The sequence below is a fragment of the Piliocolobus tephrosceles genome, chromosome 5, assembly GCF_002776525.5.
Source record: "Piliocolobus tephrosceles isolate RC106 chromosome 5, ASM277652v3, whole genome shotgun sequence".
Classification (NCBI taxonomy): domain Eukaryota; kingdom Metazoa; phylum Chordata; class Mammalia; order Primates; family Cercopithecidae; genus Piliocolobus; species Piliocolobus tephrosceles.
Window position 1 is genome coordinate 102,048,254 of NC_045438.1, and position 25,672 is coordinate 102,073,925.

The window sequence follows — 25,672 nt, forward strand, 5'->3', positions numbered from 1 at the left end:
TTTTTTTTTTTTTTTTTTTTTTTTTTTTTTTTTTTTTTCTGAAAATGCTTGGTTATATTTTCTGACATTCTTAATCAGCTTCCAAAGAGATGGGTTAATTACTGACTATTAAATATATGATTTTATCTAAAGCCTCTTAAGAGATTGAAGTTCAGGATTAAAGCTCTCTGAGATAAAAGATAAATAAAGACACTAGAGCCCATAGAGATTAAGAGTTAAAGGAAAACTTTAGATTGCAATTCAAAAACACATATATGCTGGCATTTCTCTTTTCATGGTTGAGATCAACTAAACACATGGATACTATCTGAGATCCTAGATGTCCTCTCCCCAGGACTGCCTTTCATGGACATAATACCTATTCAGTCACATAGGGCCCCATGTTTAGTTTATGGCTTTACTATTGCTGTCTTAAAATTCTTAATCATTTTTTAGCAAGTGCACCAGCATTTTCACTGTGCATTGAACACTGCAAATTATGTAGCCACGAGTATGTTCTTCAGTATTCCCCTGAAGAGCCTGAGATGTCTTTTTTCAAACAGTTGTCTTTTTTCAAACTTACTGAGGGGGAAATGAGTGTTTGCATTGCAAAGTTTAGAGTGTAGTCCATAATGTTTGATTCAAGGGTAGAAGGAAGGAAGGAAGGAAGGAAGGAAGGAAGGAAGGAAGGAAGGAAGGAAGGAAGGAAGGAAGGAAGGACTTCCAAATGTAAGGGCAACATTAAAATTACTGGTAGCTCAACAAAAGAGTGGACAAATATATTAGTAAGCTGTCATATCAGAGCATGATAAAGATACTTAGTAAAGATCAAGATAAGTTAAAATCAACAGCATAAATTCATGACGTTTAAAAAACATTTTTTGCCAACATGGTGAAACCCCGTCTCTACTAAAAATACAAAAATTAGCCAGGTTTGGTGGCAGGTGCCTGTAATCCCAGCTATTCAGGAGGCTGAGGCAGAATTGCTTGAACCCAGGAGGCAGAGGTTGAAGTGGGCCGAGATCGCGTCAATGCACTCCAGCCTGGGTGACAGAATGAGACTCCATCTCAAAAAACAAACAAACAACAACAAAATTTTTTTTTTCTGTTTTGTCATTAAAGTAGCTACAAGTCCCAGTGTTACTCTACTGTATTTCCAGTTCTCATATAAAACAAGATAATGTGCATCCAAGCACCAAGATTTCAGTCTCTACTGCTAATTATTATTTAAAATAATCAAGACTCCTTGGAGAAGAGCTGATTCCATGTTTGAAGCAATGGACTCAAGATCAACTTGGGGCATCTTATAATCTTATTCCTTAAAAAATTCAACAATCTATTTTTGGCTTGTGGATGCTAAGCAAAGGAAGTAAGAACCATGAGAGCTAACATGGATTTATTTGTTAAATCTTACAGTTCAGAAGAGTGATTTTGATTTTAGCAAACCATTTGTCAAAATCACGTGATACTGTCAATTCCTTGCAAATAGAAAAAGAAATGTAGGGTGAGTTTTAGGATAACGAAATGGATTCAGAGCTCACTAAATAATAGATTAGAAGATGATTTACAAGTGGACAGAAAGAATCCTGTGGCATTTAGAAAGACCTAATCCTTGACTCTTGGCTTTTTTAGTCAACATTTCTATCAACAACTAGAATGATGGCATGCTTATGAAATTTAGCATGACACAAAGTTATAGGGTCAGCCAACCTGCTCTACAAGAGACAACATTCCAAAAGACATCTTCAGGTTGGAACAAGATATGAACACAAATGATTTGAAATTAATAAGAGGAAACATAAGATCACACACTTAGATTTAAAAAATAAACACACAGTCCATAATGATAAACACCTCATTTAAAAACATTTCATCAAGGAAGATCCAGGGCTGTTAGTTAACTGAAAACTCAAAATGCATCAACAGAATAATACGGATGCCTTTTTCAAAAAAATCAATACATCTTAGGATGAATTGTTGAAGTATCTAGAGCAGGGGTCAGAACTTTCTCTGCAAGGGCCAGATAGTAAATATTTAAGCCTTTATGGACCATATTGTCACAATTGCTCAGTCCTGTTGCTGTAGTGGGATAACAGCCAGAGAAAAGAGGTAAAGGAATGTGCATACTTTATTTATGGAAACAAATTCAAATTTCAGATAATTTTCACATATCACGAAATATTCTTTTGATTTTTAAAAACCATTTTAAAATATAACTCATTCCCACTGCTCCCCACCAAAAAGCAAAAACCATTCTCAGTTTGTAGGCTGTACAAAGCAGGTGGCAATGGCTTTGGCTAGGGGGTTCAGTTTGCTGACTTTGGTCTAAATAAAAAGACACTACTCTGCATTGGTCAAAATATTCCTTGGTAAATGAGAGTCATTTATAAATTAAACGTTTCCCAGGGGTGATAATAGTGGAGGAGCTAGACACATTTACTCCATAAAAGAGAAAACTAAGGATAAGTATGAGGGATATTGAAAAATACTCAAAGGGCTGTCGTGAGTACAAGCAGGTACTTTACCTGTGTTGTTTTACAGAGCAGGTATAATGAAAGGAAGTTCCAGGGAGGCAAAAGTTAACTTTGTGTAAAGAACAATTTTCATCAAACAGCTGTCCTATCATAAAATGGGCTGCCCCTTAAGGTTTTTGTGGCATGGCCATCTTTCGAGACTGTTGCTGGAGGGATTCCTCACGGTAGATGGGAGGTGGGAATCAGTGAAAAATTCAAAAATGTTATTAAGAAAATCTAACCTTCAAAAATCCTTAGGACCTCTTGATTAATATACTTCTTTATTTCTTCAAATGAAACTGCATCAGCCTGAAGAAGGAAAAAAAAAAAAAAAAGGTCTGTTAAAATAGAGCATAGCACAGATGAATAAAGAATAGAAATATTGGGTTGGAACTTCTGTAGAGATCCATTTATCAAGAAAAATGCTTTTGGCAGTTGACTATATTGGGCAATAAATATGTGTTGCTTTGACCAAATTCTGGGAAGAAGCTGAAGTTCATAATTGCTTTAAAAGCTATGGGCTGGAATCATAATCAGTGGTATCAACAGGTTTCCTATTAAATGGAGACACATTACTTTATCCAGTTAGGGAAGACATTCCTATTACTTCATTTTATAAGGTTAGATAATCTAAAAAGTGTAATCATGATGTTAGTAGTCTAACCACAATTTAACTTCTAACCAATCCCTGGATGGCAAAGTCAATGTCTAACTGATACAATGTATTTTCAACGGAAGACAACCTGGAACAGAACTGCAAGTATGCTGGATTATTTTCACAAATTTTGTATTCATGGGATAAAAGCAAGCTTTACCCATTTCATCATAAAGTTTATTCTGTAACTTACACATTGCAAGTATATAGGTATTAAGTAATTTTCTTTTCTTAATTAGGATCTGGTAAAAGGAAGCAGGCAAATAATGTCAGCTGAATTTTCCACCTGTTGAAGTAAATCCACATGCATTTGACAAAGAATCTAACATTTAGAACAGTAATGTTTTATTGTAGTACCTTGATATTTTTAAAAGAGTTATTATTTTTTTCTTGATGGTTAGAATTTCAAAGTATTTTATTACTCTTTATAGTTGGTGATTATTATCCAGGGGTGTATGTGTGGCATTAAAGACAATATGTTGAAGATTGGAGGTTGTGACAAAGGCAATAAGCCCCACTGCCAACTATCCACTTTGAGATCTGTACATGAACAAAGACCCTAACAGAAGATGGTCAGATGAGAGAGTTGGAAGCTCTATGGAAAATCGCCACGCAATATGAATTTAAGAATGAAGCAGAGCCTAATTAGATAGTGAGCCTTAATTTATAAACATTCCTGGGTAGGTTCCTCATCACTCTTCACTGAAAATTCCTCTATCCTGTCTGTGTGTAGATATGTGATAACAATATTGTTGTGGGGTTCCCTAACACAGTGGTGCTAGTTCATTTGTAACAACAAACTGACTTAGACAGCCAAAAAATAAAAGTAAAAACAATCCAATGTGACGGGCTTATAAAGTGATGATTCCTGTAGGACAGAATAATTCCAAGAATGCTCTGTTTCATTAATGAACATTAGTTAATGCATCTAATACCAATTACTGACACAACACCGAGAGCTGAAGTTACACAGGCTTTATTGAAGTAGAGTTTCAGGACAGTAGCCAGAAATAAAGTATGAAAATTGTGTGAAAACTCAGTTTTGCTTTATATCTGGTATTGGTTGATTATCTGAGGAGAACGTGTCTTTAACTGCCCTACTTCACTTCAGGACCCTCCTTTCTTCCTAACATGGATATTTTCAGATTAAACTCCTCTGCAGAATAGCCACTCACCACTCCTCTTGAGGATTAATAAAGATATGGGCTTCCTTCACTAAACACTCTTGGCCTAAGTGGTTTCTACTTCAAAGCACTACTCATGGCAGATTTGTTGTTCTGATATTCAACAAAATAGAGTATGAAATGGACATGTTTCACAGCAATATGAAACAGGCATATGTGGTTTCTGTGTAGTATAAGGAGACATTAGAGATAGTACCTGTATTTTAAAAGCATGGTTTTGAAACCATCCAGACCTGGGTCTGATCCACTTAATAAATCTGTGACCTTGGGCAAGTCAATGCTCATTTTATGCGTTTATAAAAGTGGGCTGAAAAGGACACCAATCCTTCCAGAATGATGATGAAGATCAAATGAGGTAATGTATAGTAAGTGCTTAGTAGAGGACCTGGCACGTAACTTTAAATGACAGCTATTGTTGCCCTCACAGGGATCAGTTTAGGTTTGTTTTATTTATTTGAAAGGCATTATCATCGCTTTCCTTGTAAAAGGGATACATGGTCGGTACAAGTCAGGAGCCCTGAAGCTCTTAGCACTACTTACCGGAATGCCAGGGATGCCAGGAGAGCCTGGAGGGCCTTGGTGGCCAGGGGATCCCATTGAGCCCTTGTTTCCTGGTGGACCGATAGGACCGATGGCCCCCTTCATGCCTGTAAGGCCTGGTTTTCCCCGTTCACCTTGTGGGCCTCTGTCTCCTGGAATCCCCTGATCACCCTGTTAAGGAAAAAATAATAATAAAGAATAATCTCTTCTAGCATCAGCTATAGTTGAGAGCAAAAGTTCTGGATTCATACTGGCAGTTATTAGCTGTTGGGCCTTGGACAAATAACTTAAACTCTATGTGTCCTAGCCTCCCCTCCTACAAAGGGGCATATTAATAGTATCCATTAAATAGGGCTATTTTCAGAACTAAATGAAATCACCCAAGTAAAGTACTCAGAACAATGCCTGGCACCTTGGCAGTACTTAATATATAAAAGATAGTGAGAATGTTAGTTGTACTTGGTTGCCCATCTAGGATGATGGCAGTTTTGAGAGTCAATACCAGCTATCACTTGAGGTCTGGGTCTCCTTTGCAATGATAAAGGAAGATTGCCAAGAGGATCTCATTACTGAGACTTTTCACTTAAAAAAACTTCAGGACACTCAAAATCTCTCCTAAATCATGTGCTCTCCTCACCCGTGGCTTTCCCATTTGTTTGGTCTTTATTAGACTCTTCAGGTTTGTTTTCTGTATTTGCGCTTTACACTTGTATGCATGTGCATGTGTGTGCATGTTTGTGTGTGTGTGTGTGCACGTGAGTGTGATCCCTGTGCCCTAAATATATACCCACAGGAAGGTGAGAAGGGAGAGCCATTGAAAAGATCACAGCAGGTGACTGGGGGTAAGATGTCACTGAGATCATTTACTCGATAGTATAAATGAACTATAGAAGAATCAGTTGGGCTGGGCGCGGTGGCTCACGCCTGTAATCACAGCACTTTGGGAGGCTGAGGTGGGCAAATCACCTGAGGTCGGGAGTTTGAGACCAGCCTGACCAACATGGAGAAATCTCGTCTCTACTAAAAATACAAAAGAATTAGCCGGGCGTGGTGGCACATGTCTGTAATCCCAGCTACTCAGGAGGCTGAGACAGGAGAATCGCTTGAACCCAGGAGGTGGAGGTTGTGGTGAGCCGAGATCACACCATTGCACTCCAGCCTGGGCAACAAGAGCAAAACTCTGTCTTAAAAAAAACAAAACAAAAAACAAGAATCAGTTGAACAAGATGTCATAATTAATTAGTAAAATATTATATTAGATGTGCCTAAATCTGATATGAAGCTTGCTTGATGCTGTTTTTTATCCTGGAATGTGTCTACTACTGTGTGTGTTTGTGCAAGAGAGAATGAGAGAGAGAGAGAGAGAGAGAGAGAGAGAGATCATGGCAGTTGCTTCAGTAATAAATTTTCAAATATTCAGTTGCATAACTCCAAGAGGTGATCCTCACACCAAATATGATGGAATGATGCTTGAAGCTGCCCTATATCTCATTATAGTATTCTTTTAACTGTGACTACTCTGCAGAAGGCCAAACTCTATTTCTTTTGACTTAAAAAATAAAAATAAATGAACAGTTATAGAGATTTATGTGATCATATAATCTGATATAGAAAGAAGCCATGTAGAAAGAAATAAAAGCAGTTGGGCCCAGTATCAACGCTACTGTCTTAGTTATAAAAATACATCTGCATACAGGTCTCACTCCAGCTCACATTTGGAGACATTTCTGAGATGACTAGAAAAAATATTAGCACACTTTGATCAATGATTAATATTCTGATCATGTGCAAGATAAATCCAATCTTCAACATATTAAAATTATTTTATAAGTTAGGTACAAAGATGTTCGTTGTAGTGATGTTTATTATTATGACAACTAGAAGGAATCCAAATGCCCAGCAGACTAGGTAAGTGAAATAAGGTATAGTCAAAGAGTAGAATAACATACAGCAATTAAAAGGCAGATACAGATTTATATTTACAGACAAGTAAATATAAGAAAAAACATAATCAATATATATTATTAGGTGAAAAAAGTCACTTACAAGACAGCATAAGCTCCTTTTTGAAAAATTATATGTTTATATTAATACATATAAATATATGTGTATATTATGTATTAGAGTGAGAGAGATGGAAATACGTCCAAATATCACAGGGCTTATCTCTGTGTAGTGGGATAAAGTAGATTTTTTAAATTTCCTTTTAAATTTACACCATCTATATTTTCACATGTCCTTCAGTTATTATGGATGACTTGTATAATAATAAATAAAAGTTAGCAAATTAGACACCAGTATACAAACATATGTGCCCACACTCACATACAATAGCAACCCTTAATAGAATTACACTGAGTAACAATGTTTGAGTAACTTCTTGCAGTGGCATGACTCTACTAGAAATTAATTCTATTAATTCTAGTGGAAATTAATTGTAGTAGAAGTTAATTCTAGTAGAAATTAATTCTAAGAGAAAATGTTGAGGTTCATTAAAGGAAATAAAGAGAAATTGCAATAATGACATTAACGCTCCAAACAACACAAAAACATATAACATAATTGGCATTACTAATAACTTCACTATACTTTCAGTTACCCTTTCCATTTCTCTAACCCCTCACACCACCTTCTTTACTCTACTTAGTTTTTCCGTATGTCAGCAGCTCTAAGTTGCAGTGATTTTGCTTCCCAGGAGGCATTTGGTGATGTCCAGAGACACTTTTGGTTGTCACAATTGGAGGGATGGTGGTGCTACCGCACCTAGTGGATGAAGGCCATGGAAGCTGCTAAGCATTTTACAATGCCAAAAGAGCCAACCACAACAATTATCTGCCCCTGAATAATCACAGTGCTGAGGTTGAGAAGCCTTACTCTAGATAAAAAGAATATGGGTGATGGTTATAGTAGAGATATATGTCTGAGACAGGAGGATATTAAAGCTTTCCTAATTTAAATAGCAAAGTATACTCGGCTGTGTACAAAGGCCAACTACATAGATGTAACCATATAACTTGCTCTGAGTCCTTTGTCATATTTAATATCTAGTAGAGATCTTGGATCACCTACACCCTAGCCTTTATAGATTTGGTGATTTGCAGGGGTCTACACACATAATTGTGCAACTCAAATGATGGGACAGTTGTAACAGACTTGAATAAAAATCACAATAGTAATATACATACACGTTCTCCTTTGGGGCCTCTGTCTCCAGGCTTACCCATGATGCCCTGAAAAAGAGATACCAACATGAAAATCACTGCTTGCCAAGATTTTTCATCAGTCTGATTGATCTAAATGTTGGTAGGTATTCTGGATGCAGTATCCATTATAAGTTTTATTTTAAATTATATTTCCCATACCTGAGCACCTGGTATTCCATCTTTTCCATTTATTCCCTATAAAGAAAAAATGGATTAATATTTCTAATTCTGCATTAACATAGTTAAACACAACAAAAGAGTAAAGTTTCAAGGACAGTTCCTTAATCATATTTCTACTGAGAGCTTGGTAAAGTAAGGTGGTAAAATGGAAGACAAATAAACAGAATCAGAGAGTCCTGAGTTCAGATTCTGACTCTGTCACTTACTAGTCCCATTAACCTTTTTGGGCAATTTACTTAACCTCAATAGCATCAGCCTCTTCACTAGTGAGGAAAATAAATAACCTTAAAACTAAGAATTAAGTGAAATAACATGAAAAATGCATGGTCCTCTATAAATAGTGAACAAAGATTATTTTCCTTTTTTATTCTTCCGTTAGGTCATCCTGAGAAATAAGAAGGTACCTCAGGGCACAGGTGGCTGGAGTATGACATTTTTGCTACCTTCTAACAGGTTTTCCAGCACAGAGAATCATTCTCAGTAAATGGTCTCAGTTGCTGCTGGGGAAATTTCATAACATGGCCAGAGTATGATCCTACTATGAAATAAACTGTCAGAGAACAATTGTTATTTTCCAGTCAGAAATATGAAAGAAAAGCAAGAAATGTATAATCATGGTTTTTGGCAGTATTAAATAGTTACTTTTTATTAGAAAACTGGAAGTTTCTTGAACTTTAATAGGGAGTTCTAGAAGTGATAATGAAGCCTAGTCCTGCTTAAAGATTTTAAGACTGAGAGAACTATTGGCTGGGAGATATAAGAAGGAAAAGTATTTGAGGTCAAATCAAATACCCAGGGCCCAACAGCAGGTGTGTGTTTGAGATCTGATTTGAAGAGGAAGATCAAGGTGAGGAATATGATTTCTTAGCCAGCAGGCAATTGCATGGACATGCTCCTCTAAAAGCCCGAGGGACTTTTATCGTGCTGGCATGGATTCTGTGGGATGGAACTGCAAAGAACTGTGTGTTTTCACTGCTATAAATTACGCTGAAATCTGTCACAGTTGACAACCCAACCATAGTTCGCCAACCTTTCTGAACCATCCTGGGAATTACTGAGAGTACATTAACTAAGAACATGTTACCTGAAGTGTATGGTTCAAAGAATTTATTACATTCAGACACACGAGGAACAAAGATAAAGCTGATTAAGGAGAGGATGTGAAAGAAACAGCTGTGTCACTTGAATAAAAGAAGACAAATCTAGTGTAAAAGTGTAGTTCATGTTTTTGGTAACAATATAAGAAAAGAAGTAACCCTATAACCTGTTTTTTGTCTCCAGTAATTTATCAAAGACTATCATGAGTGTTCTCTTTTGTATAGGAAGGTGTTACTTTCTATTCGCAGGGAAGCCCTGCTTTCAGATATTTTTACAATAACTCATATGTATTTGCTCCTCTCTACCCTCATCTCATTCATCTGGCAGAGCCCCATTCCTGAGTACATCCAACTTTCTGCCTACCTCACGTCTGCATCTGAGCAGCGGACTGGCTGAAGAAAACCACGTATCTTTGCTTGCTTGTTCCAACCTAAATGTACAACAGCAGATTGCAAGCAGCCCCCTCAGCATTACCAGGTCATCCTACTGTATTTCTCAATTTGACTCCCCTTCTATCTTTCCAGAAGTACTCTTTCACATATTTCCCTGTCTCTTCCAATCTCCGTCTTCACCTCCCCACTGCTCACACTTGGACGACCTCCATTCTTCTTTCACTAATAAACAAAAGAGACCCCTCTCACCATCCTTCCACCAGTTGCATCAATCTTCGTGGATTTGCACCCCAACTTTGGCACCCCTACACCCCACAGTTAGGAAGGGTGACATGCCCCTGTTCCCAGTTAAGACCATTCCCACTTGTGAGTATACCACCAGTTCTACTCAAAGTAGTCTTCACTCTCCTGTGTCATCAAATTTTTCTCTCTCAACTGGATCATTCTTACCAAGATACTAAAATGCAGTGATCTCTTCCACCAATGACCTCCACATTTCTAATGCAGTAGAGAATTGTCAGCCCTCATGTTACTTATCTGTTTGTTGATCACTCCTTTCTCCTTTCTCTTAAAACAGTTCACTTGACATCCAGGAAACCTCACTTGCCTGATTTTCTTCCTGTCTCTCTGGCTGCAGTTTCTTAGCCTTCTTTGTTGGGTCCTCTTCCTAACAGTTGAAGTGCTCTCTTCCCTTACTATCCACAGTGACTCCACTTTTCCAGGCTCAGGTTTAGATACCCTCATTGGTCTCACCAATCCTGGCCTCTCCTAAATATTCACTGTGTACTTGACATCTCCACCTGAATATCTACTAGTACTTCAACATGAACACATCCAAAACAGAACTCTTGGCTCTCCCTCCCAAACCCACCTACCTTCAGTCTGCCCCATTTCACCAAACAGCAGCACTCTCACACTGTTGCTCAGACCCTACACCACAGCTGTGATTGGTCTCTTTCCCTCATACTTTGCTAGATTAGTCTATCAGCAAGTTTTCTTGCTTACTGTCTCTCCCTTTAATGTACATCCTAAGTTCCTCTACTCATGGCTGTTCCCACTGTCATTACTTCTTGTGGAGATGATGGAGATGTTTTCTTACTGCTCTGTCTTCCTCTACCCCTGCAACCTACAGCCTACTCTCCACACAATGTCAGAGTGATCCTGAAAATGTTCAATCATTTTCATTCTTTGCTACAAAGGCTCCAGTGGATTTCCATCATATTTCAAATGAAATCCCAATTTCATTCCCTGGCTTGGAAGTTCTTCATGGTCTGGCCACCGCCTACATCTCCCTCCGTATGTTTCCCACTCTTCCTTCACTTCGTTCATTCCTGACTTCATGCCTTTTGATGAGGTCCTTGACCTCATCAGGCTCGTTTCTCTCCCAGCCATTTCTTTTTCCTGAGACAATGGTCCGCTGACCTTCCCATGGCTTGACTTCTCACTTTATGCAGGTTTCTGCTCAAATTGCAGGCAAATCTTCTCTGAGCTCACTATTTTAACAATATTCCAGAGCTTTACTTTACTTATACCTTCTTCTACTTGAAACTCTGTGTGTGTGTGTGTGTGTGTGTGTGTGTGTGTGTGTGTGTTGTTTTTATCTGTTTTCCTATACTAGAATGCAAAAGCTATGAGTTGTTAGCACCTAGATCAGTGCCTGGCATGTAGGAGGTGCTCAAGAAATATCTGGTGATGAACGAATTGCTTTTTGCATAATCTCCTGGGGACTCAATGGCAGGCTTTAATGATATGCCTTGTAGGAGATGGGAATGATGAGGTAAGAGTGGGCAGTGAATTAAACTAATATTATTGAGTACCTCCCATAGCCAGGCACTGGAAATGCTTTCCAGATGTCATGGCACTTAAGTGACTCATAAAATCCTTTGAGCCATAATTCAGACCCAGATCTTCCTGACTCTAAATTGCATTTTTTTCATGTTGTCTTCTGTGGGGAAATGGTGGCCACCAACCCCGAAGGTTTCACAGAGGTGCCGACCTGGCCTCCTGAATTCTGTGCTGCTTGTTCACCTCGCCTTCTTTCCCGTACACACCACAGCAAATAAATCAGCAGTGACCTTCTATAAAGCATAACTCTGAAAGTGAGGTGTGTCTTATTCATCTTAGATCCCCTCGCTAAGGGCCCAGCACATTCTTAGCAAACAGCAGTGACTAGATGAATTTATGTGGGACTGAATTAGTCAGAATGATTATTACAATGTTACATCAATACCACAGATCAGTAACCAAGGGCTCTTTTAGGACACAAGGGGATGAGACATTCACCAGTAGTGATTTATGAAAGTGTAAGAAAACAAGGCCTGTATACAAATGAGGAAATTTGAGAAAACACCTTCTACTTTAAGATTTGGCTTAACATACAGGTATTATATCTATAAGTCTTTGCTTTCTTTATACTTTAGGACGTGTTTCTATTTTCTTTAAGTCTGTTGAAAACATTAGGCTTAAAAAATAATGAGTCAGATTTCCTGACACTTAAAACTCTCACCGTTTTCAACACTGTTTAAGACATAAAGATACCACACACATCTAGGGAACTCAGTGAGAACTTCTGCCCATGCCATCAAAAATCCATCTGCACAATCTTCTTAGTTCTTGGAAACTGCTTATTCAAATCTCAGAATTTCTGAGGTGGTAGATGAGGAGATAATGTTAGAGCATTTCTCTAAGTGGCATATTTCAAGTAGTAAGAAGTACTTACTGGCTTTCCTGAGGGTCCTTCTGGTCCAGGGAAACCTATATCTCCAACAGGTCCTCTCTCACCCTATAAACACATCCACAGACAAAAATTAATTGCCAAGAAATGTTTTAAAATTGCATGCAAGTACAACACAAGTACAACTGTCACGAAAGCAACTGCCAACTCACCGGTTCCCCTGGAACTCCTGGAGGCCCTGGGGCTCCAGGTTTCCCCTGGCAAGGCAATTGAAGAGAAATGTTAGGAGCCAAATTGCTGAATGACACCATACGCTTCTCTTCCCCCAACCCCAATTGAGTTTAAAGTGCTCCCAAGGATGATGCTCTCCAGTGGCATTTCTAGCCAGGTGTGGTGGCTCACGTCTGGAATCCCAGCACTTTGGGACGCCGAGGTGAGTGGATCACTTGAGGTCAGGAGTTCGAGACTAGCCTGGTCAACATGGTGAAACCCTGTCTCTACTAAAAATATTACAAAAATTACCCAGGCATGGGGGCACGTGTCTGTAATCCCAGCTACTCGGGAGCCTGAGGCAGGAGAATCACTTGAACCTGGGAGGCGGAGGTTGCAGTGAACTGAGATCATGCCATTGCACTCCAGCCTGGGTGACAGAGTGAGACTCCGTCTCAATAAATAAATAAAGTGGCATTTCTAAGGGGACAGAGTCTGGGGAACATATAGTCAACTCCACAGGCCGTAAGTTTCAGACTGGGGTGCAGTTCTTTGAATACATATTTGTGTGGATGGTGGAGAGTAGGAGAGGAGAATACTTTTGAAAATATTAGCCCAAAGTATCATCACTATTGGAAATCCCTCTTGTGCTTATTTTCCTGGCAGCTCCTCTTTACTTTGGGAGTGGAGAAATGCGCACAAAGCATCAAAGAAGTTTTTTTCTAGGCTTTGAGTTTCACAAGAGAGTTTTTAAGCTCATAGTAAGACAACCTGAAAAAATCATGTTTGATTTGAAAAGCCATGTTTTGTTCGCAGGAAAAGAAACAGATTAGTTTGTGTCACTACACCGTGGCTTGGACGACTGATCCTGGAGCAGACAGACCACAGGAAGGCATGAGAGGGGCAGATGGTCCAGTGGAGACTGAAAGCACACAAGGCCCAAGTGTGCAGGCGAGGCTTGTGGGGTTGCCTCTGAGAAGGAACCACCGCCTGTCCCTTGGACCTAATGTGGCTGGGAAAGATGGACGACGTGGGATGCAGGTGTGGGGCTGAGACCTGAGAAAGCCAAGTAGGTTTTGGAGAAATATGAAAAGAAATGGGCTTTTTCCGACTTGCTGCTTAGAATTCTGGAAGAAGATCCCTCCATAGGTACAGATATGGTGCTGAGTGGCAAAGCTAGGCAGACAGAGAGTTAGAGAGAGCATCCCTGGATCCCCATAGCTTGTGTGTGCTAAAGTTGTTGGGGGCCTGAGTGGGAAGATGTGTTAGAGCTGAAAAGGCCAATGTCCTGAAGATTCTTACTGTGGGACATGGCGGGTATGGAGGGCTCGGGCATTGGGATCTGAGATGAAGAGATCAAGTACATTGATGGAAGTCATCCCTAAGGTCAGGTAGGACCAGCGGAGAACTCAGAGCATCCAGGGGAGAGCGTGCTGACCGGAAGCCCCACCACCCCACCACCAGCACTTACAGGCACTTCCTCCTGCAAATCCACATGCCATCCTCAGAGAAAGGCAAAGAAAGAAGCTCTAGGGGAAATCCCTGGTTAGCCCTGAATATACTGGAAAGGGATAGACTGGTCTGTTCTAGAAGAGCAGGAATGGGTCCCCTTGGTAATCAGCTGAGTGACCAGTGTGTCTGGGCAGGCCCCAGCCTTGCTTCAACTAGAACAATCACCATTTTTCAAAAAAATTTTTTATCATGGTAAAATATACATAACCTAAAGTTTACCCTCGAAACCATTTTTAAGTGTACACTTAAGTGGCACTAAGTACATTCACACTGTGATCTAGCCATCACCATAGTCTATTTCTAGATTCTTTTAATGATTTTATCTTCTGAGTCACAGAAGGGCCAGTTATAAAAATCAAATATGCATCTTTAACTGAACGTATTTGTAGTATGTACAATTTTTACCCTTTCCTATTTATGTAATTGTCAGTCAATGCTTTTATTTTATATTATTTTTTGAGACAGGGTCTTGCTCTGTTGCCCAGGCTGGAGTGCAGTGACACGATCTTAGCTCACTGTAACCTTTGCCTCCCATGCTCAAGTGATCCTCCCACCTCAGCCTCCAAGCAGTGGGATTAAAGGTGCCCAGCTAATTTCTGCACTTTTTGCAGAGACAGAGTTTTGCCATGTTGCCCAGGTTGGTCTCTAACTCCTGGGCTCAAGTGTTCTGCCCATCTTGGCCTCCCAGACTGCTGGGATTACATGTGTGAGTCCACTGTGCCTAGTCAGTTTATGTTTTTAATTATGACATATGAAAACTGCTTTTTAAGTAAATATATCAGACCTTAGACATCCAACTAAGTGGCAGGCTAGCCTCTATCTCAATAATGCTGCCTCTTTGAAAAACATATTTGGAATTTCTCATTTGGATTGCCTGTTGCTACTGTTGCACGTCTTTTAAATACTTTCAATGGTGGCCAGTATTTTTTCCTAAAAGATAAGCTTAATTTAGGGTAACAGCAAAATGTAATTTGTAGACACACCTGGGTGAATACAATGAAAAAATTAAGCTTTATTTTGTCACAAGGAAACAAAAATTCAAATTACAGGATGTGAGTATAAGAGGAACAGGCTGTAAGGGTTCTCTAAGGATACTTCCAGAAACTGATTTCCAAATATGTTGCTGGGAATGGCTGTGAGTGGGGCAGTGGTGAGGGAATAGAATTAAGTGTGTAGTCAACTTTCAAGAATACTTCCTTTTATAAAAAATTTGGAAGGGCTTTTCAAAGAAGATATTTTCATGCTACTTTTACAGTCATACACATATTTGACTTGATCTATAATGGCTAAGTAAGGGAATGTCATCATCTACAAAGGATGCAGATGATGGATGAGGCTCTATTTTGTGTTGTTAGACTTAGAAGTTAATGGAGTGAAGCAAAGTGGCTCTGAGTACTTTGTGGGATGGCAGCGGTGATGAGCAGGGCTTTGGGTGGTGTTGGGTGTCAGTAGATCTCAGTGGGTGACTGTGGGTGGTGATTTTAGGGCCCTTATCTTATCTTCTTATTTTCTTGTGATACAAGCCTATGGCTTCCATTGACTTTCCTGTAATGTTATTACCTGGACCTGCCCTGCAGAGGATAAATGGCCTCTTATTCATAAAGCATGACCACAAAATTTTAATTAGAGCATCATGAATGAAGATCAGAATGATCTCTAGGGTTCAGAGAAATAATTTCAGCCTTTCCTGGAGCAATTCCTATTCATTTGAAAAGACCTTGATGAGATTAAAACGTTTGACACAAGAGAGCAACAAAAATGATTGAGAGGATTGAAGGGCTAGTTTACGAGGAAACATTAGCAGCAATAAAGCTCTGCTAATAACACCGGGCTAAGGAATAACTCAGGCAGATTGCAACTTAATACAAGGAACTTGAAGTACATGCCTGAGGATAAGAACTCTGTATTTTGAAGACTGAGAAACCTTGAAATATGACAAGAATAGAGAAACACAATAAACTCTCCAAAGCTGTGCTCATAAATTAATGTATAGTAACTGGGTTTCCTCTCCCCTCCATGAAAGTGACTTGGGAAGAAAATAAAAGAGGACAAAAAACAAACAAAAAAAATTAAGAAATAGAGGATTCTGGAGGTGGAAAATACAGGTGGCATTATTTATGAAACTAGAATTGTTAGGAACCTAATGCCATGGGAGTTATGGTATGGTCGCCTGCCCATCTTGATCCCTGGCCACAGGGGTATCATGGAGATAGAACCGTTTACCTGTGAAAATTATGTGAAATAATCTGAACTCACCGACATCCCTGCTATTCCCGGGGGACCTGCTGGGCCTCGATCTCCCTGTTGGGATTTAAAAATATTGCTACTTTAATGACATCAATGAAGTCTTTAGTTATGAAATTAATTCTCAGATAATAATTTGGATTTGGTAAAGCTTTCCTTTGGATCTGATAAATGTTACTGGTATTAGCTGGGGTGAAGTTAGTGTGTAGATGGAAAAATAGCAAACTGAGTGGCTAATTGCCAGCTGAACTTGTTACAGCTTTTTTATTTTCCATAAAACTAAAGTAAATAATAGTTTTAATGAAAGCAAGCATAGATGTTATCATTTCTGTGACCTATTTTAATGTCCCTTTACATACTTATAGCTAAAATCAGTCAATATTTTTATTCCACATGTTCAAAAGATAATTACTCTTACTTAAAAGATTAAGCACTTTGAGTGTCTTCCAACAAGCTTTTCCTATCCTTGTCTCATTGGATGTAGAGTTAGAATAAAACGATCTACAGCTAATGATTTGTAGTTCTCATTTGGCCAATTAGAAGATCCTTTGAATTGCTTTGAACAACAGAGTGACTCAACTCCTTTTAAGAGCCGATGTGATATTTTAGATAAAGCTGACAATGCTAAAAATACTAACGACTATATATATGGGATAATAAAATGGCAATTTCATTGGGCAGAAACTGAATTTAAAAAACTTCATAACTTTACTCAGGGACATAAAAGGCTTGATTTAATGAAGAGATATGCTTTGTTCTTGGAGAGCAAGACAATGTTGTAAAGGTGTCATTGCTAACTAAACTAATTTATAAATTTAATGCAATTCTTACAAAATTGCAGTTTGATCAAATGATACTAAAGTTTACTTGGGATAACTTGAGAGGATAAAAAAATTAAAAAAAGAATAATAAAGAGATACTAGTAATACCAACATTTAAACATATAACAAATAAAGCTATAATGGAATATTGGCATAAGATTAAGCAGCATATCAATATACTATAACAGAAATATCAGAAACAGACCAGCATTTATAATAGGATTTTATTTAACAAATAGTTCTAATAATTGGATAACTTCTTTGAAAAAAGTTTGATTCTTCTCTTTATATTATATCCCATATGAATTCCACATAGATTTATATAAAAATAAAATAATATAAACTATAAATGAGTTCAAAGAATGTATTAGTGACACTCTGATCTTGGTTGAAAATAAAAGTAAAAGTCATTTTGTGCATAAAAGCAAAATAAGAAATCATAAAGAAAAATAGTGTTAGATTTGACTACATTAAGGTTATATTTACAATAAGATTCAACATAAAAATGAAAGGCAAAGACCAACTAGGATGAAAACTCTAACACATAAGATAGAAGTAATGTCTTTAATATATGAAGCATCATCAAAAAGAAAAAAATAACTAATAGAAAAATTGGGTAAATGACATAAACAGGCAATACACATCAATTTCCCTCTGTTCCTTTTGAATTATGAAATTTTCATTTTTAAAATTAATATATTAGAACTTTTCATTCAATGAAATATTTGCATGCCTCACTTCTCTCATTCCTTAACCACTATCCTCGAACGAACTTGCCTCTTATTTTCATAGTTACACCTGGCACTTTGTCAATAAAAATATTTTTTGCCCATCCATAATCTCAATTTCATGCGTTCCAACTTTGGACCACCATTCCACATCATTCTAATTCACTCTTTGAGTACCTTGAACCCCTAAACCCTAATCCATTGATGGTACACATTTGTTATCATTCACTCCCTGAATGGCCTCTCCCTCTTTTTCACCTAGTTAAAATACCATGGTTACTTGTTATAATCAATCCCTTGTGCATGCCAATAAGCCAATAAGAGTATTGTCCCATTCTTCCTTCCAGTACTCACCTGTCAAAAGCAGAACATTGTTTAAATCCAACTCCCCTCCTACTCTGTGTCTTTACCTGAATGTCTGAACATGGCTGGAAAAGCACATGTGGTCTTGTTTTTTTGTTGTTGTTTTTTTGTTTGGTTTTTTTGAGGTGGAATCTCGCTCTGTTGCCCAGGCTAGAGTGCAATGGCACGATCTTGGCTCACTGCAACCTCTGCCTCCTGGGTTCAAGCAATTTTCCTGCCTCAGCCTCCTGAGTAGCCAGGATTATAGGTGCCTGCCACCATGCTTGGCTAATTTTTGGTAGAGATGGGGTTTCACCATGTTGGTCAGGCTGGTCTTGAACTCCTGACCTCACGTGATCTGCCCGCCTCGGCCTCCCAGAGTGCTGGGATTACAGGCGTGAGCCACTGTGCCCTGCCAGCACATGTAGTCTTGTTGAGAGGTCTCACTTCTGTTCATGACCATGAACCTCAAGAGGGTCCTTAGGGCTGAGCAGTAATCACACTTCTGCGGTCCCTGAACCCTCTCTCGTTCCTAGAGAACCTTCTCCCTAAATCCCCAACCTCCTTCCCTACTTTGCTCTCAGATAATGGCTTTGCTTCCTCTTTATCTGAGAAAATTTAAGCAATCAGAAAACAACTTTTGTACTTTTGTAGACTCCATCCAATACATCTTCCCACCTATCAGCCTCTGCCCCCATACTCTGCTTTCTCCCCTTTCACTATAAATAAACTATTCTCTCTCAAGCCAAACCCTCCATATATGCACTAGGTCCCCTCCCCTCTAGGCTACTTAAAGACATTGGTGGAGCACTCTCTCCTCTCTCTCCAGCATCATCATCCCCATCTTCCCCTCTACTGAGTCATTCCTTTAGCATATAAGCAGTCTGATATTTCTATTATCTTCAAAATCTATCTGATAAAACCTTGACCCTACTTCCTCTAGTAGCCTCTGGCCTATTTATTTGCTATCCTTTGCAGCAAAACTCTGTGAGCATTATTTACACTGACTTGCTGTCTCTATTTTCTTTCCTTGTTCTCTCTTAAATCCATTCAAGTCCACAGTTGCTCCTACAATATAGTGAAATAATAATTTCTCTGGTCAAGGTCATCCATGACCTCTACATTGCTAAATATGGATATATTTTGAAGGTAGCACTGATGGGATTTTCAGATTGATTGGATTATTACAGAATGAAGAGGAGTCAAAGAGGACCCTCAGTTTTATGACCTGAGCAGTTTGCAAAATAGGGCGGACATCATCTGAAATGAGGACAGCTATGAGCAAGGCCTATTTTGAAGGGGTGGAATTATCAGGAGTTTAATTTTGTACATGAGACCAAATTTGGAGATATCCGTTAGACAGCAAAGTGAAGGTATTGAGTAGGCAGTATGATATAAAAGTATGGAGTGTGGAAAAGAAGTCTAAGTGGAGATATAAATTTGGCTGTTCTAAGCATAGAGATGCTGTCATAAGCCGGAAAAGACTAGATAAGATTACCAAGGGAATGACAATAGAGTTTTTAGAAAGAGAAAAGAGTCAAGGGTTGAGCCCCGAGGCCCTCCAGTATTAGGAGATCAAGAAGAAAAGGAAGAAGGAGCAAGGAAGACTAAGAAGTAACCAGGGAGGTAGGAGAAAAACTTGGCATCCTACAATCCAAGAGAGAATAATGAATCAAGGGCAAAGGAGTGATCACCTGTCTCAAATACTGCAGATAGGTCAAGTAGAATGGGGATGGGGCCAGGTAGAAAGGTCAAATATTGAACATTGGATTTAGCAATGTAGAGGTCATGGATGACCTTGACCAGAGAAATTATTATTTCACTATATTGTAGGAGCAACTGTCTCCACTGTTTATTCTCTGATCTGAGCCAAACATCAACTGGCACCTGGATTACTGGATATCTTTTAACTGGCTTCCCTACTTCCACTCTTGCACACCCTCTGGCTGCAAGTTCCCTCATGGCAATACTCAGAAATCACTGCATTTTACACAGAGTGAAAGATCTAGGCCTTACAATGACTGTTAACCCTTTTTATTAGTGTTTCTCAAACTTCCTGCGGTATAAGAGCAATCTCTTATTTATTTTTTAATATATCATGAACAGAGATAATTCTACCATCACATGCTTGCTAGACATTTTAGACTAATTACTGGACATGTTTTTAGGTGCTTACTCTCAGTCTCTGTACTAACCTTGCCACCAAACCCATAACAAAGGGTCTGCAGACTGGCACTGGTTCTCCACTGGCTGTACATTGAGTAGCACTGCTCTACATGAGGAGTCCACTTCTCACCTCCACCCCTGCCGCTCTGACCTCATCTCCTACCACTATCCCCTCACTCCCTCCCCTGGTCTCTTTGGATACACATCAGGAAATCTTATGTCTCAGGCTCTTTAGACCTGCTGTTTCCTCTTCCTGGAACATTATTCTTCCAGACTGGAGGGGACTTGGCTTTCCCTCTCACCTCCTTCAGGTCTTTGCTCAGATACTGCCCTCCTACCCCCTCAGCACTCCTGATCCTCCTTAACCCAATCTGCTTTTTGTTTTTTTCCATAGCCCCAACCATAAGATGTAATTTTAAAATGTTTATTCTTTTAGTTTCTATATCCTTTTGCTAGAATGTAAGTCCCATGAGTACATACATTTTTGTCTGTTTTGTTCCTTTATATATTCCTAACCTAAAACAGTGTTTGGCACATTAGGTGCTCAGTAAACAATTTTGAATGTTGAATAAATGAACACATTTCTAACTTCTGTGCTTACCTTTACACCTGGAAATCCTTCTAATCCTGGCAACCCCATTGCACCAGGCTCTCCCTGTTAAATATGAACATAAGAAATGCAGGAGCAATAATCAAAACGTTTTTAAGCATTGGTTTCCAAAGCAAAGATATTTTTTGCTTAACCTTCCCACCCCAAACACTGATGTGTAATTTAGCAAGGAAATGATATGCCCTGTTTTTAAGCAATGTATTATTGCATTTGGTGTTTGAAAATAGTTTGAGAGTGAAAGCTATTCTCCAGAGAGGTATATTTTCTGATTAATCATTTTTATTCTGATTGAGAATCTAATCAGAATGAATCCCTCTGCTCAGTGATAACTCCAATTTCAATAAGAACTAGAATGAAAGATGGGGCTTTAATAAAGTTTGCCAATTTGTGAGTTACCTGGTGCTGCTAGATTTTCAGAGACTAAGAATAAACTGTTTAAGAGTAGATGAAGATGGAGCACTCAAAGCAGTGTTTATCATCTTTAAGTATTCTCTGCAGCTGGACAAGAATTGTGAATGCTTAAGAAGTTGACCCCAGGATCATTATCTCCAATAACACTAAAAGTTATTGCTCAAGTTGATGAGTCACTGGAAGGGGGTAGATTAGTGTTTTCTATTTTAAAAAATCTTTACATGTTCTAGTGTATGATCCCAGGCTAACTGGAGCCTGTAGACCCTCAAGGAACACATTGGGAGAAGCTGTGGTGAAAGAAGTTGCTAACTTTGAACAAAGAAAAGCATTAGGGAAGGGGTGTTCAATATTTTGGCTTCCCTAGGCCACACTGGAAGAAAAAGAATTGTCTTCCAATAAAATACACTAACACTAATGATGGCTGATGAGCTAAAGTAATCACACAAAAAAAATCTCCTAATGTTTTAAGAAAGTTTACAAATTTGTGTTGGGCCATATTCAAAGCTTTCCTGAGCTGCATGCAGCTCACGGGCCATGGGTTGGACAAGCTTGCACTAGGGCTTTAAGTTAAAAAAGAGATAAAGTGGGGAGTTGTTTGATGCCTTCTTGTTAATAAATTAATGTTCACTGCAAATATTTTCTTAGGACACTGGATGCTTTAGACATAATCACGAAGAAACAGAAGCTTTCAAATTGTATTCTATGTAAGTGTATTTTCACATACATAATTCTAATCTGCTTCAAAAATATTACCAAGGATATAACTTCATTATTACTTACAACATTGCCCTTATTACAGAATACTTAATGAGTGAACATATGAATTGATATGCTTTCTACGTTTCAGAAATCTTTTAAAATGCCCCCTAATATGTAACTTGACAATTGGTTAAAAAAAAAAGTTCAGATTCTGTTCTGCATAAAGTTCTGTGGAAGAGTCCCTAGGTTGCTGACAAAGGAAACACACTCTTTGATTCTCTTTGTTTACATTCTCAACAGTCCTTAAGACAGAGAAGGTGCTCAATCAATCAATAATTGCTTGAAAGTAGCTAATAATTAAATATTTAATTAAAGATCACTTATAAACTGAATACCAAAGGAACGAAATGGAGCACCTCAGAAGATAACAAATTCAATTAAGGGTAATATTCCTCTAGAAAGGTTTATGGAGAAGATTAGAAATAGTGAAGCAGATCTGTTGTCACGGGATTTGAAGAATGTTGGAAGAGTAAATTTCCCACCTCAAAAAGACTTCTCAAGTTTTTGCTCTGTGATCTACAGTTCTATCATTCCTGGATTATTTCTCTGGCATGAACTATTATTTTTCCCTACAGGACAGATGGTGGGAGAAGATGAGAGTTGCAGGATGGTGCTGACAGAGAACCCAAAAGAGTAACTTCAAAATTTTATCTAGGATAAGCCTGAATGTGTACACTAAATGTGTATTTAATTTCATGATTGCAGTTTTCTGTTTTTGTGTTTCACTCACTTAATTCACATCTCTAAAAGCAAGGAACTCGCATCCATCAGTTTTCTTTATCCTTTGTTGCAGCTAAGAAATTTGAAGACTAATCTTCAAATTCTACTCAAATAGGTCTACATTTTCGTTGCCAGCCCCTTGTCAATGCCAGTAAATTTTAATTTATCCTTTATTATTATACTTAAAAAGTTCTTATCTTAATCTGCAGTTATTAATGCAAGAACTTCAAATAATGTTCCCAAAAAGTCAGTGAGAAGCCTAGGTACTCTTAAATGATTCAGAGAAGCTGTTTTGTGCATATGAGTATGAGAGGGAAAGACCAGGAGGACATTTTTTAATCAACAAGATGTAAGAAAATTGAAATTAGAATGAAGCATATAGTTGGTTTCAGGTAAAGATAGGGTAGACAGGGTGCATGAATAGTAAAACAAAGGACACTTTGAATTCCAGAATATGATCCTAACTCGTTGAAATAATGCTTTCAGGGGACAACAATTTGGCTTTTAATGTATATTTCCCAATAATAAAATCAAACAGCTCTTTAATGCATCTCTTTAAAATATGTTTTTAGACATAAAAACATTACTTGTTATGACTTGTCCCTTTGCTGATTTAAAATTTATTCATTGAGTTTTAACAAACTGTACTATAATGAAAAGGCTTTAAATTTTTTTCACATGGCAATAGAAAGTGGTTTGAACATTTATTTCAGCGTTAGGTACATTTGAGTTTCAAGTATATACCCAAAGGTTAAAAGATACACAAATGAAACATGGAGGATATGCTTGAAAAGGACATGACAGGAAAAAATGCCCGGCAATAAAGGGCATCTAATTGAATTTGGCAGAACTTTTACAGTCAGGCTCCATGGTTGAGAAAGATGCTGAGAACAATTATCGTCCTTTAGGCGGGGTAGGACATGATCTCCTTCCATGCTGAGTGTAACCTCCTGATACATTCCTCCTAATAAGCAGGTTTATGACAAAACACATCTCCTGCAGAATAATTGCCTAAGATGTTTAAAGCAAATAAACAGTTCCTTCCTTTTTTGTTGGGGAGATGGCAGATATATTAAGGGATTTTTTTCCAGTAAGTATTTCTCTTCCACAATCTACTTAAAATTGAATCAATCATCAGAAGAGGGCTATTAGAAGAAAGTGTCCCATTTGTCAGAGCTTTATATGTGTCTTCCTCCATCACAGGATGATTTTAAAAACATACTGATGGAAAGAGACAAACCTCAAGGGCAGTGACAACATCAGGACTAATGCATCTCAGAAACAGAGAACACATTGCTGGCATTCCTTTTGTGGCCTGCTTGTCACACTAACATGTTAATTGATGAACACCTAAGAAGGCAGGCCATTTTGCCTGATGCTTTTCTTTCAAAATTTAACAAAGACCAATATTCTAAATGACACAAAACATGGGAACATTCATACCACTGGGCCAGGATCGCCTTTTGGGCCCTGTAAGAGAAACATGGAAAGTCATTTTTCAAATAATGACCAAAGCAAATTTACAGAATAAGAAACACTACTGGCCAATTTGTTTTAATACATACACAAATATTACCAAGTTTTCCTTTAATTACAGTTTGAATTTGAGGAATAAGATGAAAAAATACAACTTGATGGAAATTTCATAAAAGTGATTGCTTGGACATTGATTTAGTTCTTAGATTTGCAATGAAAAAAGTTACAGCACCATGAAAAATGCTATTTACATTTTCTCAATTTTATTATAATTGGTTTTACTTACTTTCTTCTGCTGTAAAATTGGGCTATATTTGTAACATGAAGTTTTCAGTGAACTTAAGAGGTTTTTATTGTTTGTTTTTCACTGTGGTCGTTCAGCTAAAGTATGTTTGACGATAAACAACTGTACTTACAGGAGGACCGGGTGGCCCTGGGTAACTGGGAACATTCACACCTCCCTTCAAAAGAAAATGAAAAGAAAAGAAAAGGAGAAAGATGAGAAGAATTTACAGCAGTCTATAACTGGATTTTAAATAATTACAAATATAATACAAATACCTTAATTTTATATAAGCTGCTCATGCCATTTCCTTCATTAAATGGAATACCCTGAGGAAAGAGGTGAGATACAGAATTATTCTCGAAAGTTAGTACTTTGCATCTCTACATTTTATCATTTTACCAAATGATACTATTCCTCTTCTATTTTTTACTTTTTTCTATTCTATTTTACAAAGGGAGTTTAATACTCTAAGTAAAATAATACAACGTTTTAATTTTTAGCTTTTCCAAAGCAAACGCAGGGAAAGAAATGAAAAGGGAGTGTGAGCTACACCTGAAGCAGACAGACACTTTCAGCTGGGGTTTGATTAATGTTCAGGTTTGACAGATGAGACACTAATGCATTTGGAGGAAAATATTTGCTCATTAAAATTCAGTTTCTGAATTGCCAATTTAGACTAACTGTTTACAGCCTGCTGACCTGCAGGCTATAATGCTGTAGTGCTGATGAAGATGTGAATAGGGAACAATTTGGCTACTGAAAAGTAATTTTTTTCCACAGTCTCTTCATACCAAATAGAAAATTAAGGTAAATGGGGAGATGACATTATCCACAATGCTGTGTGGATGTTTCTACAAAAATAAATTCTTTAGGACAAAAGAGAACAAGAAACATCTTGAAAAAAATTGACATGTCCTAGAGTAACCAACACTTAAAGGAGAACTTACTCTATAGTTAAAAAAAATCATA

At 38.0% G+C, this 25,672-nt stretch overlaps 1 protein-coding gene across 2 annotated transcripts in view; it reads right to left on the bottom strand.

Moving 5' to 3' along the window:
- COL19A1 (collagen type XIX alpha 1 chain) overlaps positions 1 to 25,672 on the bottom strand; it is a 341,119-nt gene that overhangs the window by 26,516 nt on the left and 288,931 nt on the right. For both annotated transcript variants that reach the window (XM_023230284.2, XM_023230285.1), the window contains exons 38-48: positions 24,979 to 25,029; positions 24,834 to 24,878; positions 24,385 to 24,411; positions 21,043 to 21,096; positions 16,397 to 16,441; positions 12,631 to 12,675; positions 12,464 to 12,526; positions 8,234 to 8,269; positions 8,057 to 8,101; positions 4,872 to 5,042; positions 2,735 to 2,801 (exon numbers count right to left, since the gene is read on the bottom strand). In XM_023230284.2, coding sequence (XP_023086052.1) covers positions 2,735 to 2,801; positions 4,872 to 5,042; positions 8,057 to 8,101; positions 8,234 to 8,269; positions 12,464 to 12,526; positions 12,631 to 12,675; positions 16,397 to 16,441; positions 21,043 to 21,096; positions 24,385 to 24,411; positions 24,834 to 24,878; positions 24,979 to 25,029 — 649 coding nt within the window. The remainder of the gene's footprint in view (positions 1 to 2,734; positions 2,802 to 4,871; positions 5,043 to 8,056; positions 8,102 to 8,233; positions 8,270 to 12,463; positions 12,527 to 12,630; positions 12,676 to 16,396; positions 16,442 to 21,042; positions 21,097 to 24,384; positions 24,412 to 24,833; positions 24,879 to 24,978; positions 25,030 to 25,672) is intronic.